At 38.4% G+C, this 16,565-nt stretch overlaps 1 protein-coding gene across 3 annotated transcripts in view; it reads right to left on the bottom strand.

The window, feature by feature from the left end:
- cacna1ba (calcium channel, voltage-dependent, N type, alpha 1B subunit, a) overlaps window positions 1-16,565 on the bottom strand; it is a 152,696-nt gene that overhangs the window by 65,074 nt on the left and 71,057 nt on the right. For all 3 annotated transcript variants that reach the window (XM_083526783.1, XM_083526782.1, XM_083526781.1), the window contains 2 exons: window positions 11,422-11,525; window positions 536-651 (listed from right to left, as the gene is read on the bottom strand). In XM_083526783.1, the coding sequence (XP_083382909.1) occupies window positions 536-651; window positions 11,422-11,525 (220 nt within the window). The remainder of the gene's footprint in view (window positions 1-535; window positions 652-11,421; window positions 11,526-16,565) is intronic.

Here is a 16,565-nt window from a genome sequence, read left to right as displayed (position 1 = left end):
GAAGAAGGTCCATAGTCCTTAACTGGTCAGTTGTATAAAGGAGATGATTGTAAGTTGCTCTGGATATGGACAGCTGCCAAAGACCATAAATGTAAATACTAAGTGAAGAGAAAGAAATAATGGTAAAACTACTGCAACGATACCGACCATACAGCATATTTCCCCCAAAAAGTTAATCATTTGCTACTTTTATATCAGTCCAGTTCCAGAATTGTAATGAAGTCAAAAGTTTTTTAGCAATGGTCTTGTTTTGTTTTGTTGGTCTCTACACCTTCACCTTATCTATATACTGTTAAAGGGCTTCATGCCAATATGCTGGCTAGCGACATTATCTACTTCAGCCAGTAGCCATATTTTCCAGTTGCCTAGCAACAGTGTTACGCTACGTTAAGTGAATTATGAACTTCGTAGTGTACTGTAGTGTGCGCATTATCAGCCAAGTGTACCTCATGCGCACACACACACACACACACACACACACACACACACACACACACACACACACACACACACACACACACACACAAACACAGACCTGCTTTGCAGATCCACTCAAGGTAGCCAGTGAGCTCCCGCTCTATCTGCTGCTGTCTGCGCAGCTTCAGGAACTCCTGCCTCTTTTCCACACGCTCCCGCTCCTTAGCAAACTCCCTGCATAGAAAAACACACACACACACACACACACACACACACACACACACACACACACACACACACACACATGCTTAGAAACACTGAGGCATCAAGAGAAAACAATTCTATGTGTATTTATGTATACATAGTTCGTTAGAGTCACCCTAAGCAAAAAAAACAAGTAAATAAAAAAACTGCTGCCATGATAGTGGAATATTGCTAGTGAGAGATTCAAATGGGAAAAGTAAAACACGATGAATAAGAAGCATTTGCATTTAGTACTTGCATTTACACTGTGAAGTCAAATTTTAACAAAAATAACCCAAACCCCTTACTGTGTAATCTATAGATTTCATATATTTTTATATCACATTTTTTGTTTTGTTGTATGCTAGTGCTTCAACGGAGCCAATAGGGTTTCACAAGCCAGTGAACTCTTAGTGCTGGTCCCAAGGCCGGATAAATGGGGAGGGTTGCAATAGGAAAGGCAGCGTGAAACATGTGTTAAATCAAACATGAAGATCAGAAACCTGAATTTAATATCGTATCGGTCGAGGCCCGGGTCATCAACAACCACCACAGGTATCGTTAGCCAACAGGGTACCGGTGGAAATTGGGCTACTGTTGGCTGAAGGAGGTGAAGGAAAGGAGGAAAACGTCTACAGAGACGGCAGGGACAGTTGAAGTGGAGGAGAGTGGAGGTAAGAGTGGGCACTTTGAATGTTGGTACTATGACTGGTAAAGGGAGAGATGTAGCTGACATGATGGAGAGGAGAAAGGTAGATATGTTGTGTGTTCAGGAGACCAAGTGGAAAGGGAGTTAGACCAAGAACATAGGAGAGGGGTTTAAACTGTTTTATCATGGTATTAATGGAAATAGAAATGGTGTAGTGGTGATCCTAAAGGAAGAGTACAGTAAGAGTGTGGTGGAGGTGAAGAGAGTTTCGGATAGGAATGAAAGATTGGTGATTGGGGGAGACTTTAATGGGCATGTAGGTGAAGGGAAAAGAGGTGATGAGGAGGTGATGGGTAGGTATGGCTTTAAGAAGAGGAATGTGGAAGGGCAGATGGTGGTAGATTTTGCTAAAAGGATAGAAATGGCAGTGGTGAATACTTGTTTTTAAGAAGAGAATGGAGCTTAGGATGACGTATAAGAGTGGAGGAAGGTGCACACAGGTGGATTATATTCTATGTAGGAGATGCATCCTGAAAAAGATTGGAGACTAAGGTGTTGGAGGGGGACAGTGTAGATGTGATAAGATGTGAGATTCAGGGGATAGGTCAGACAGGGGCTCATTGTGGAATGAGGAAGTACAGGAAAGCATAAGGAGAAAAAGGTGGGGGAAACAGGATTGGGATTGGCAAAGAGATGAGAAAGGTAGGCAGGAGTACAAGGAGATGTGGCAGCAGGTAAAGAGGGGTGTTGCAAAAGCAAAGGAAAAAGTATATGAGGATAGGTATAGGTATAGGAGCTGTATGTGAAGTTGGATACTAAGGAAGGAAAAAAGGATGTGTTGGCCAGGCAGAGGGACTGAGCTGGGAAGGATGTGCTGCAAGTTAGAGCAATAAAGGATGTAGATTTAAATGTGTTGACTAGTGAGGAGAGTGTGTTGAGAAGATGAAGGGTGTATTTTGAGCAGCTGATGAATGACGGAAATGAGAGAGAGTGAAGGGTGAATGATGTGGAGTTGGTGAAGCAGGAAGTGGATAGGATCAGTAAGAAGGAAGTGAGAGCAGCGATTAAGAGGATGAAGAGTGGAAAGCTGGAAAGACTGGTAAAAACATGGAGATGTTTAGGAGAGATGGCAGTGGATTTTTTAACCAGATTGTTCAACAGAATTTTGGAAAGTGAGAGGATACCTGAGGAATGGAGAAGGAGTGTGTTGGTACCTATTTTTAAGTATTTAAAATGTAAAAAGTATTTTTAAGTCTGGTTCAAGGTGGAGGTTTCTGAGCCTTTTCCTGTTCGCAGTAGTGATGGACAGGTTGACGGACGATGATAGACAGGAGTATCCATGGACTATGATGTTTGCAGATGATATTGTTATTTGTGGTAAAAGTAGGGAGCAGGTGGAAAAAACCTGGAGAGGTGGAGGTACATGCTCGAGAGAAGGGGAATGAAAGTCAGTAGGAGTAAGACAGAGTACATGTGTGTGAAGAAGACGGAGGGCAGTGGAGTGGTGCGGTTGCAGTGGTCAACAGTGCAAAGTCATGGAGAGTGTGTTAGAGAATTGAAGAAAAGAGTGCAGGCAGGGTGGAGTGGGTGGAGAAGAGTGACAGAAGTGATTTGTGATAGAAGAGTATCTGAAAGAGTGAAAGGAAAAGTTTATAGGACTGTGGTGAGACCTGCGATGTTGTATGGTTTAGAGACAGTGGCATTAAGTAAAAGATAGGAGGTGGAGCTGGAGGTAGCAGAGCTGAAGATGTTGAGGTTTTCGTTGGGAGTGACGAGGATGAACAGAAAAACGAGTTTATTAGAGGGACAGCGCATGTAGAATGTTTTGGAGACAAGGTGAGGGAGGTGAGATTGAGATAGTTTGGACATGTGCAGAGAAGGGACATGGGGTATATCGGTAGGAGAATGCTGAGGATGGAGCTGCCAGGAAGGAGGAAAAAAGAAAGACCAAGGAGGAGGTTTAGGTAGGTGGTGAAGGAAGACATGCGGGTAGTTAATTTAGAAGAGGCAGATGTAGAGGACAGAAGGGTATGGAGACGGACAATCAGCTGTGGTGACCCCTAATGGGAACAGTCGAAAGAAGAAGAAGAAGAAAAAGAAGAAGAAGGAGAAGTTGTTTTATGCTAGTGCTTCATAGGACAAATTCAACTAGCAGATCAGACTCTGAACATGACTCATCATGTTTTTTTTTTTTTAACAAGCCATGTCATCACTAGCCAGGATGGTAACTTATAAACAAATTTATAAAGGTGTGAAAAAGTTTTCTTTTCTAAACACAGTCTCTACAGTAGCTAGTCTCTGAACTGATCGGAACTTCAGCTAAACAATTTCCAAACAATTTGTAACAAGATGTTTCAGTATTTTGGTTTGTTCTCTCTAAATATTTCCAGTGTCTTTATTCAGACCGTGGTTCTATGAGGGCATTTATAAAATTTCTCCCTTTGAGTAGGAAGTCTTAAAAAATTACAAAAATAAATAAAAATCAGCCTCCAATTTTGGCCCTTATTACATATAGCGATAGTGAATGAAGGGGAACAAACATTTAGCTTTCTGTTATCATATTGATTAAAACATGAGAGTACATTGCTTGTGTCAGTCAGTTGCATATGAAAAGCACCATAAGGTAAAGAGGCCTGAAGGAGGCGATGCAGGCTGGAAGGAGAGAACACCAGTGAAACCATTCTGATTAAGTAACTGAGATGTGGAACTGTTATTTATCTTTCCCTTCACCCACAGAGAGAGTTTCCTCCAGTTTCCATTAGCTCAAACCACACGCTTGGAGGAAAAAGGAGATAAGTAGGAGGCAGGGTGAAGGAGAGCAAGAGAGCTAAAGAGTGGGAGGAAGAAGAATCAGGCAGAAAACATGACACAGGGCAAAAGGACTTCCCCCTGCCTGAGCTCTCTGCCCCCACAGCGGTGTGCATGATCTGTGTCCCTAAGTCTCTGTATATCTGCCATGAACAGCATCAACCCTCTTCTCCACCTCTCTCCTTCCAGCCATCGTGCGATGCAGAAGCTGTAGGAGTGTGACACTAAGAGTCCTTGCGCATATGTGTGTACAAGTGTGGGCTGCCTAGAAGGAATCCCTGTCACTGACATTTCTGCTGATTATAGATTCTCTCTCTCTCTCTCTCTCTCTCTCTCTCTCTCTCTCTCTCTCTCTCTCTCTCTCTCTCTCTCTCTCTCTATCTCTCTGATACGCACGCACACACACACACACACACACACACACACACACACACACACACACACACACACACACACACACACACAAAAGAAGGCTTTAACCCATCATACCCACACTGTCTGTGATGCACAAAAAATCTTCAACACAACAAGACATTTCCTGTTTTAGGTTTCATCTAGAAAAATATTTTTAGCTATTTTTCAATACCGTTTATGTCATAGTGGAATAATTGAAACTCTTTGCACACTTATTTCAAAATAAAGTACATTTGATCCATAGATGGTTCCACATCAACAGCCTAAAGACCTATGAAGTTACATCTCAAGAACTTTGAGGAAAGATTTGGATTGTAATTAATATCAGCAGGCACCAGATTCTGTGCCACCCAGATGAGGATGGGTTCCCTTTTGAGTTTGGTTCCTCTCAAAGGTTCTTCTCATGCAATCTCAGGGAGTTTTTCCTGGCCACAGTCGCCACTGGTTTGCTCATTGGGAATGAACTTAAAAGTAACAAACTTATACATTCTTTATACGACTTTATAACCGCTTTATCTCTGTGAAGCTTTGAGACCATGTCTATTGTTAAAAGCTCTATGCACCGAATAATGAATTAAATTGTATCCCTACTTACATATTGATAACTCTTACTGTTTAAAATTACTGTGATATTCCTGAAAATCTGGCTACACTCCTTTAATCAGGCTTTATGTAACACGATTAATGTCCTGGTACTAATACGCACACAAGACACTGTGTATTCTGTAATACAAGATAAAAATACAGCTTGGCTGCATAAGATCAAATTCACATCATATATCATATAAGAGAGATAGAGTGAGGAACAGGATGGCTGAATAAACACATCTGCATTTCATACAACATCACAAAACTGATTGTGCAGATGACTATATTTAATCCCTTTTCCCTCATCTTCCACGTATTATCCGATCTCTCTTCATTGTGTACGTGGCCGTGAACTTGTCTTTAACACTGAACGTATCACAAATAACAATGATATCCTGAAATGTGTATCTGTACAGCTGCCATCACATGCAGGGATACACACACACACACACACACACACACACACACACACACACACACACACACACACACACACACACACACACACACACACACACACACACACACAAATAGAGACACCCCCCAATCACCATGGCAACCAGGAGAGCCTGCAGGTCTGAATGTGTAACAGAAGATCAAGGGAGAGGGTATGAGAATAACAGACGATATATAATACAAGAAACCAAATACAAGACTCTGTGTTATGTCTGCCATATCAGCCGAAAGTAAACACCTCGAAAAGACACCCTGGAATGCCAAACAGACTACATTTTTACAGTGTATAGTGACCTTTAATCTTTATTACTTGTTACACTCTATGTGACTGTATGATACTGTGTTTTTGTAAAATCTTGGCCAAATTGTGCAATAAAATGTCAGATTATACAGTAAAGTTTCTCTAATGATAATAAAGAAAATGACTAAGTTTTAAATGCATTACGTCTGAGCAATCACAGATTATGCAGAATGCAGGGTCACACAAACAGAAACAAGCCCACGGTATCATAGTAGCAATGTTATGCCTGGAGAAAAGATGATTAATAAGTTTGTTGTTGCAGGAATGCACAGGAACCAATTACAGGACAAGTGGTTCCTGTTCATTAGCGTGTGTGGTTGCTTTGCAACTGACGCTAAAAGAGCCAGACATTAGCCTGTGAGACAGTGTTTTGAATTTATCACTAAATACGACATCGTCAAGACTGTATTCGGAGATAGTAGCTCAGTGGTATAGGCATTTGGCTTTGCTTCCATAGGTTGTGAGTTTAAATTCCAGCCACACCAAGCTGCAACTCCTGGGCCCCTGATCAAGGCCCTTAACCCAATTGCTGCTCAGATGCATTAAGTCACTTTAGATAAGGGCGTCTACCAACTGACATAAATGTATTAAAATTACTCACTAGTTAGTAATTGCACTACTTATTTATAATTACTTTTTAATGTACCTATTAACCATATTAAATCATATTAATGAAATCTTCTTTCAACTCTTTATATTTTTGGGACAAACATGAAAAGACACAATAAGGGTAAAGGTTGGTGAACATCTGACTATAAGAATGTGCTTTTTTGAACATCCTACTCCACATACAGCTTCCATTAGCTGCTATAGTAACCTCCATGCCCTTAAGAAGATGTTCCACTAGATTTTGGAGTGTGCTTGTGGAGATTTGTGCTCATTCAGCCACAAGGAATCTGAAGTAATATGAACATATGCCAGTGTTCCAATTCATTCCAAAGGTGTCAAAGGTCAGAGCTCTGTAGCAATTTACATTAGCAGGCTAATCGAGATCTTCCATGCATAACATATCTTCATGGAGCTAACTTTGTGCACAGATAATAGAAAATTTAATGCATTACCTCCAAAGACATCCTATACAATTGTGTGCCTTCAACTTTGTGGAAACTGTATGGAAAGCACCACTCATGGCTGAAAAATTCAGGAGTCTTAATACTTGTGCACTTAGGATAGTTTAGCCCATTACGCCTAGTTTTACTAAACTAATTCTTATACAAAATTGTAAACAAATGACAAAGTTGCTTAAATATTTAAACTACCGTAATTTCCGGACTATTAAGCGCACCCAAATATAAGCCGCACCCAGCCGGTATGTGTACCAAACTAGGGGTCTTAGAGGAAACACGTGATAGCCCTCACCCTCACTTTGTAGCGGTTGTATTAAAGAATAGAGCTGGAGGGATGAACAGTTGAACAGATAAGGGAATATATGGAAAATGTAATTAACATTTAATTTCTGGTCTTGTTATGTTGTACTCCTACTGGCAGCGTTGGGCAAAGATACATCAAAATGTATTTAAAAAAAAAATTCCAAATACCTTTAATTTAAGCGTATCAAAATAAACAACAAAATACAGAAGCCACACCATGTATCAAAATAATTTATATCAAAATACTAACTAGTTTCTTAACTAATGAATTATTTGACTGTTAATCATAAATATAATAATATATTATATGTCAGGCAAAATCATGATTCTACTAAACAGCTACTTCAATCAGGGTACAATATTCATCAATCAAATATTTCTTTATAAATTATTTCACCACCTTCTTCCATATAGATCAATTTTCTGTTCTGATCTCAACATGTCTAGGCAAACTTCTGAGTAGGCACCAATCAGAGGGTGCATTTTTATGATGTCATCATGTTGAATTCTTACAAAGTATTTTACAGTATTTTAAAACTACAAAACACAAAACACTAAAGTATTTTCATACAAAATATGAAGCCATTTTCATCAACCCTATCAAATACAAATTACAAAATCCTATTTTATATTTACAATGCGTATTAAAATACACGTGCCCATCCCTGCCTACTGGTGGCATGTAGACCAGCTTCTTTGCAGGGCTCCCAGTCAGAGAAGTTTAATTAAACATTTGTGAAATTTGTTGCCTTCCATCTTTAATAGTAGGAACAGCTGCCCAGAAGCATGTCACATTATACATTCTAAGACCATCAGGCTCAACACACAACTTAATTATTCTTTCATGGTGATTTTTTTAGGAGAGTAGCTATTACTATTTGTGGCCTGACATTAGAATCAACATTTATTTTAAGGTATTTACATGGACCTTTATAACATATTCATAAGCATGGCATGAACTACTGAAGGTACATGATACATGACACACTGACCCTGAATAAGGTCAAAGCAGCTATAACTTTATTATACCTTAAATTAATGACAAACTGGTGACAAATTGCGTGTTGAAAGCTGCAAACAGGATGTTACATGAGGAATACACACACAATACCACGTGCCCAAATGGGTACAGCTAGATTTTCACACAAACTTTTTCTCTTAACAAACACACACACACACACACACACACACACACACACACACACACGCACACACACACACACACACACACACACACACACACACACACACACACACACACACACACACACACACACACAGACTTACTGCCCTCTTACTATCTCGCTCATGGACAGGCAAACAAATGCACATACGCAAACCCATGGTGCCACTATTGTAGGCTCTGCAACAAACACCCACACTGACACACTGGGCTGTGAAAGCATGTCTCATCAGCACCACAACATGGAAGTACTGAAATACTCTCTGTGCAGTAGAGTGTCTTCAAAAGCTGCTTCGATACCTGGAGCTTTGTAAAGAACCGAATTTCACGGCAACAAATATAAGAGGAAGCTATGAGTATACTATAACCTGAGTTGAAGAGAATGAGTGAAATGAAAGCGAGAGAAAGGGTAAGAGAGACAGTGAGACACTGAAATAATTTAAAAAGAAAGACCCAGTAAAGGGTTTGATTGTTAGCATGCAGCAAATACACCAAAACAGATGGAGTGTAAGGGATCAGGAAATCTCTAAGGACACAACAACTCCCCTCTGCCCATCAGCCTGGGAGCTGCACACATCCATCAGAGAGAAAGAGAGAGGGAACAAGGGACAGGCCCTTCATAACAACACATTCATATGCAGATATTTAAAGAAAATAAGGAAAGAAGAAAGAAAGAAAGAAAACGTTTTCCGATGCCACGGTGTCGCTGTGGTGCATATTGGTGGAGCTGTTTGATGATAGAAGGCTGAAAATGAGATTTGCTTTCCGAGAAGTCATAAATGTAACTCTCTCTGGTAGCAGCAGCACCACAGAGCACTCATCTAACGATCCTGCATTAAGCCAGTGTGTGCGAGCGTGTATGTGCGTGCTTGTGTGTGTGTGTAAGAAACAGACTGAGAGATGGAAAGAGTCACAAAGGGAAATAGAGAAATAGAGAGAGAGCATGAGTGAAGGAGAGGGGGAGGTAGAGCATCTGTCTGGGCCTTTAGGCCACATCACGACTGATGGAAGACAAATCTAATTGTAAGTAACATTGCCTTGGCATAACATTGCTGCCTAATCACATTGTCAAGAACATTGCACCCCATACAGCACTTAATACCACAAATGCACCGTACATGTGAAGGCTACTCGTTAATAGGGCTTTAATTCTTACGTTACAATGCATGTTGTGGCATTGTGCCTTTTCATGCAAATTCCACAAGAAATTTAAAGGAATAAAAAGAAAGAAATATCCTCTACCACAGGGTGGTGTGTCAAACAGTTTTATTTTTTATATAAGATTTGTCAATTGTTTACATTATTACTTTGTTAAAGAAAAACACTTTTTAAATCTGTTTATTGCTATGCTTAGATTATGTGGAGTAAGTCATGTAAGTCTAATAATGTATATGTGGAAGCTCAGAGGATAAAATGTTGGATTTCTAATTGGAAGGTCATGGGTTCAAATCTCACCACCATTAAGCTGCCACCGCTCAGCCCTTGATCAAGGCCCTTGGCCCCTTAATTGCTCAGCTGTATAACTGATATAACTGTAAGTTGCTCTGAATAAGGTCATCTGCCAAATTCCTTAAATGTACAGTATAAGAACAAGCACATAACTATTAACTATCATATGAATTATTGCTTAAATTACTGTCACTCCACACAATTTGACCAATTGGATTTGAAATCGGGAAGTTCTGTGGTATTAAATATTTTTACAAGATGCCTTTTCTTAAAAAACCCACAGTGGTGTGGGCCATCATGGCCAGCAAGGTCTTCTCTGCTGGCCTATTTAATATCAGAACCACTGACCTACATTCAAATATATTTTTGTCCATATGTATTAAATTATTCCCAACAGTCTATTCTCTTCATTTCACATATTTTCTCTCAGTTGTGCTGATTTCAGGAGTGTGCGTTTATTTTAGAGTTTCTATCCAAGCTAATTTCAGCCATCACGTTTTACCAGGGTCAAAGAAATCTGCATTGAAGCCTCCAGAATCAACAGAGCAGCTGCTGCTTAAAATGCATGACAATCAAACTGTTGGGTTAACCAATCCGGTTTAGTGACACTGGGAGTATCTAGTTTCTGCTAGAGATAATATATGTGGGTGGCACAGCTTTGGCTGCAGTGAAAAGAGTCTTGTTGAATTGTATTAATTGGGTTTCTTGCTTTAGTAATGGCATTCATTCCCACTGCATGAGATAACTCTCTGTTCTCTATAATATCGATGGTTTTTATAGCTGTTGCTTCATAATGATGCTATTAAGAGGTGGATTGATTTCGGTAGGACACCATTAAAGGCCTAGATGTGAAATGCATGACCCGTCACTGATATAATGACTATGTGAGTAGTGCTGACCACATCATCTGTGTACAATATGTATAATCTAAATAATAAAATGTGACATCCAGTAGAGGACAGAGCCGGGCCCAAACATCACCAGGACCTTGTTAAGGAAAAAGAAACCAAGAGTATAATGTTCTGCGTCACATTATACATCAATTTACATTGGTGTGTAACACTTTATCACTCAAATGTCTCAGAAATTAGCTTGTGTGAAGTCACCTTTCACCTTAAAGGAATTTAATGGAAATCACATATTCATCTTTTATTAGCAAGATACTAGCCAGCCAATATGATGAGTGGAATACTTTCTTAAGGTAAAAAGGTAAGATTCACAGTGAGGAATTCTGAATTCTAAATTCTCTTACTTTTCTGGTCAGAGCTTTGGATTTCCAAGATACAACGTAAACACAACATTCATTTCTAAAGACAAGCACAAGCCAAGCTCCAGGCATCCACACTCACAATATATTATATTTTATAAAAATGATATGAATATGGCAGATCCTGATTATGAATGATAAGAGTCTTTTTTCTTAATCATTCTGTTGCATTGGAAAACAGAAAATGTGCAGCAGGACAACCTTTAGAAAAAAAAATATAAAATAAAACACTTGAGGAATGAATATTTGATGTAGTGATGTGGTGTTGGCTCTTACCCTGACAGCACTCCCAGAACCAGGTTGAGCATGAAAAAGGAGCCGATGATGATGAGGGGGATGAAGTACAGCCAGTTCCAGGTGTTCCCTGAGGCATCGTTGGCCTGCACAAGAGAAAAAAATAAACATTAAAGCATATCTTCACTCAGTGGCAATCAATCTCTCATTTTAATGTTTGCCATGGCTCAATAGCAGCTCTAAAACGATCCTCCGAAAAGGTCCTGGGCTAATTGTTTTCCAGCACAATCCTTCGTTCCAGATCAAACAGATCAGACAGGAATGACGACTATAACTGAGTGGGTAATCTCTTTATTTCCTCAGGTTAGCTGAACTTTTCAGAAACCGAGCCAAACATTTAGTCCCTGTACCTCAGCACCATTATCATTTCATCATTTATAACTTAATTAACACCAGAGTAGAAAATAAATGATAAATAATACGCAATACTGCAGACTTGCACATTTTTGCTAGCGGCTGATATTCAGCTGAATCAGCACATCTTAACATGGCACAGTATGTTGTGTTAAAATCCTCCCCATGCTCCAGAAACCGTCCGGTTTCTATGGCAACCAGACTCGTCCTTCTCATCCCCCTTTTGTTACTAATTGTTTGCACACATATTTTGCTTTATTTATTTATTAATATTTTTGCTCATATAGCATTTTTATCACTCAAAGCCAATGTAGCTTTTTTCATGCCTGAACCTTTATATAGAAACAAAGGCAAGATTTTTTGTATGTATTTTCTATGAATATATTTTCATTCATTATAGTTTACTTGCCATTACATGCATATGATTTAGCTATAATTAGAAATGCATTGCAGCAGATAAAAAAGGGCTAAATTGTATTGTCAGTGCTAAAATGTTGAACTAGAATGTTTGAAAATAATGCAAAAATTTATAGTTTTTTTACTCTTAATAAATAAATTATATTCTGTATGCTACTGCTGCACGATTAATTGTATCGCAATTGAAATGTCGGCTTGTGCGATTATATGACGGCAAATGCTGCGATTTAATGAAATAAATAAGCGCATATGTGGACACACTTTCTGGGAACAGTGGGAACGATTTTCCGTGCTGCTAACAAAACAAAAAAAGACCAGATTGTTTAGGTTTAGTTTAGGCAGTGCACGTGTGGCATGTGTGGTCACATGACCAGGTGAAGATGGATGCTGAGCAGACACTGAACTGGTAGCCAAAAAAAACGCTACCTCTGTTATATGGTGATATTTAAGCTTTAAGATTACCAACACTGAGCAGAGAGAGGAACTGTGCAAGATTTGCTAAATTATAGTTGCTACATCACGTGGCAGTACGACAAATCTGTAACAGATCTTACTGGTTCCGACTCCCTTTTGCCCGCCGCTTTTCTTTTCCTCAAATTCACGCCGGGACACACACCCACTCACGGCAACGCTCATCTTTCCTCGACGCCAACCCCTAACCCACGCACACTCACAGATTGGCTGGCTTCAAAAAACAAAAACATAAGTGCTGCCAGCATTGCTTTAGATGTTGCAGAAGTGGAGGAAAATACACAGCACACTGCAACAAGTCGATTTGCAGACCGTAACCCAAGAAGGAAGCCTCTTCCGAAGCTGCTCACAAAAAAACCCCGCAAACAGTTTGCTGAAGAACAACCTGTCCAAGAGCAGGAATTACTGGAACCATGTCCTGTGGCCTGATAAGACTAAGATAAATTTGTTTGGCTCAGATGGTGTCCAGCATGTATGATAATGCCCTGGTGAGGAGTACGAAGAAAATTGTGTCACTCCTACATGGTCAAGCTTGGTGGTGGTAACATCATGGTCTGGGGCTGCATAATTGATCCTGCTACTGGGGAGCTGTGATTAAGTGATAAAGTGGCCTAGTATGTCTTCAGACCTAAACCCTACTGAACACCTGTGGGGCATCCTCATGGCGAAGGTGGAGAAGCGCCATGTGTCTAACATCCATTGTGATGTCACGAAGAGGTTCCCAGCAACAACCTGTGAAGCTCTGACGAATTCCAAGAACAGGAATATTAAGACAGTGCTGGATAACAATGGTGCACACATAAAATATTTACACTTGTGACACAGTTTTTACAGGTTCACTTAGAATGTACTCACTTTTGCTGACAGCTATTTAGAAATTATATTGTATTATATTATACTGTATGTTGAGTTATTTTCAGAGGACAGTAAATCTGTACTGCTATACAAGCTGTAGATTGACTACTCTAAATTATGTCCAAGTTTCATTTCCTTAGTATTGCCCCTTAAAAACACATACTACAATGGTTGCTGAAATGTGAGGGGTGTACTCACTTTTGTGAGATACTGTTTATAATTCATTAAAGATTAAAGACTAAAAACACTGGGCTAGAGATGTCATGTCTTCATCACATATCATATGCTGGAACATTTCTGACCAGACAGTGTGAGAAATACCCCCTGCTGATCGAGAAGTCCAGAGTTCAGAGAGTTTCAGAGTAAACAGAGTTTATAATTCCTCACTCATAATTGGGAAATCCATAAAAACAAGATGATTCATTATCATGTCATAATTGAGGATTCTTGTTTGTTGCAAAATCTTGCTTTTAGGGTTAGGGTTAGGGTTCTTTTACCTGTTCCTCTTACCCAACTCACTGCATCATTTATGTCACCTTTTGGTTGATTAATTTTCATTTAATCAAACATGTCAAAGATTAATAGTGCTAATTATGCCGACTAATAACAAACTTAATATACCTTATACTACACTGCTAATATATTTAGAATTCTAGTTGCTTAATAGGTGTTGATTAATGTTTTCTAACTGCAGTTGTCAATAATGCTAGCTATAATAAAAATGTCATTGTATATATCATTTATATAACCATTGCTATGGTGAAGTTTTCTATATGATTTAACATTATTGGAAGGAGTCTCCAGTGTCAGCATTTACAGTAAAGCAGTAACTTTTGTTTTTGCCACAGATACATTTTATTATTTGACATTTTAATTTCAAGAAAGATGGAAAATGTCTAACTAATGAGTAAACCACTAATAAAAATGGATATGAAATAAGTGATTATAGTAAGTAACTCATTTTAAAGATAAGCCACAACAATATATGTAATTAAAAATAAAAACCACACTAACTCCCTAACCTTATATGCTATTTTTAGATAGCAGCAATACACAACATTTTATTATGTTTTATTCTTTTTCATCTTTTTATTATACAACAACAGTGTAATACTATTTACATTAGCTTCTGGGTGTGTCAATGCATTCAGGTCTCTTGAGATCTACAATTTTGTTTGAGATTTAAGAAAAAAAACTATTATAATAACATGAAGCAAAAATCAATAAGATATAGGCTCAATTTTCATTTCCAAACCAAACCCACATCCAATCTAATCCAACTAAAGATTAAAGAAATGTGACAGCGAAGCAAAATCCTGTGGCTGTACATAGTGTAAAATCCATATTAACCCTCAAACCAACCCAGGTCAGCAGAAGCACTAGAACATCTTTCACCCCTAACTCAATCCACAGATTTAATGGATACAGGAAATGAGAAGGTAGGTTAGCAGCACTAGACCGTAGTAACAGCTCTTTCAGTGATCTCTTTTGGGCTTTGGGCTCCTACTCTGCTGCTCTCTGAGGGATTATGGGACTCGGAGAAGTGCTGAGAAATTAGCAGAGCTCAGCTCCAGTGCTCCCAAACCGCGAATTAGCCGAGTAAGTAACGACAGGAAAAGAATGTGTGAACCATGCAACATGCTAATCTCTACTCAATCAGCGACTAAGAATTAGACTAATTATGCTAATCTCAACATAAATATGTTACTGTAAGTCTAATTGTGTTTTAAAATGTAAACGAATGTACAATACAGTTTTTTTTATTTATAAATGCTTTGTGCATTATGTTCATTCAAATGTTAAAAATGTGAATGGTAAAAATGCTGACTTCTGATTATTTGAAATGTTCAATATTTTTTTCCTAATGTAAAATTTTTATTTTCTGTTTCAATAAACAAAATACATCGAAATATAATTTGTATCAAATTTGCTCAATCTAAGTGCTGTTTTTGATAACCTGCAGATTATTTACATTTTTGTTGCATATTTCTTTATTCCAGGCCAAAATTAGGATATGAACAGTAGAGACATTTGTTTTTTAAGTTAAAATATAAGAATAAATAATTTATGTTTTTGGTGTTTATCCATGTGCTCACTGTGACTATTGGCATTCTTGGAAAAATTTAATAAATAAATAAATATATTATTATTATTATAAAAAGAAAACAATATACATCACAATTAATGGCACCCTTATGGACAAAACACTTATGGAAAAACACTTTTTTGGAAAAACACCAGGAAATGTGACTTGTAACCTTTCCCATTTTCCATTACCATTGTCTCATAATGCATTTACACAACACAATATTTACTCTGTGCATTTTTACATAAAAAATAAAACATAGAACATAGAATTGACACTTTCTGAACTCTTTCAGTCATATATGCTCCGTGATAGTCTTTTTGTGTTCATCATTTCCTTTCATTCGTTCTTTTACTATATACTGTACATGTGTCTACATCTCATGTTCGCAAAAATCAATGAGCAGAGACAGAAATAATAATGCTCAGAAGTCAGTAGGTTTAGCAATTCCCTTTAAATAACCAAAACCTCCCAGTGCTCCTCTAAGCTTCTAAATGATTGAGTCATTCTACTATGCAGGCATAATTATATATTTTCTATTTCATTACTAATAATGAGGTCTATAGCACCGTCAAAGCTACAGCACATACAATACATCCGGTGAACCAGATGCTTTGTGTGCTGGCTGTGACTGCAGATTTGTTGTGCCATTAATAATTTATTTGTGCTGTGTAATTCCACTCATCATCTATATTCCATTTGTTGCAATTATCTCCCATAACTCTGATTACTACATAAAGTCCTTATTGAATAGCTAATGGAAGAGCTTCAGAACTGCACTAAGCTCAAGGACGATAATGCTTATGTGAGATATCCATTATTTCCATTATTTTACCACTTTATAAAGATAAGAACCAGAACAAGAGCTTTGAAAAGCTAACATGAACCTGCAGTGCCAGCACACACTTTTTCTTTACAGCTTCGGCTTATACAGGATCTTATA

The sequence above is a fragment of the Silurus aristotelis genome (assembly GCF_946808225.1).
Source record: "Silurus aristotelis genome assembly, chromosome: 23".
Taxonomy (NCBI): domain Eukaryota; kingdom Metazoa; phylum Chordata; class Actinopteri; order Siluriformes; family Siluridae; genus Silurus; species Silurus aristotelis.
The sequence above is the reverse complement of the archived record's forward strand: the minus strand, read 5'-3'. Positions and strand labels throughout refer to the sequence as shown.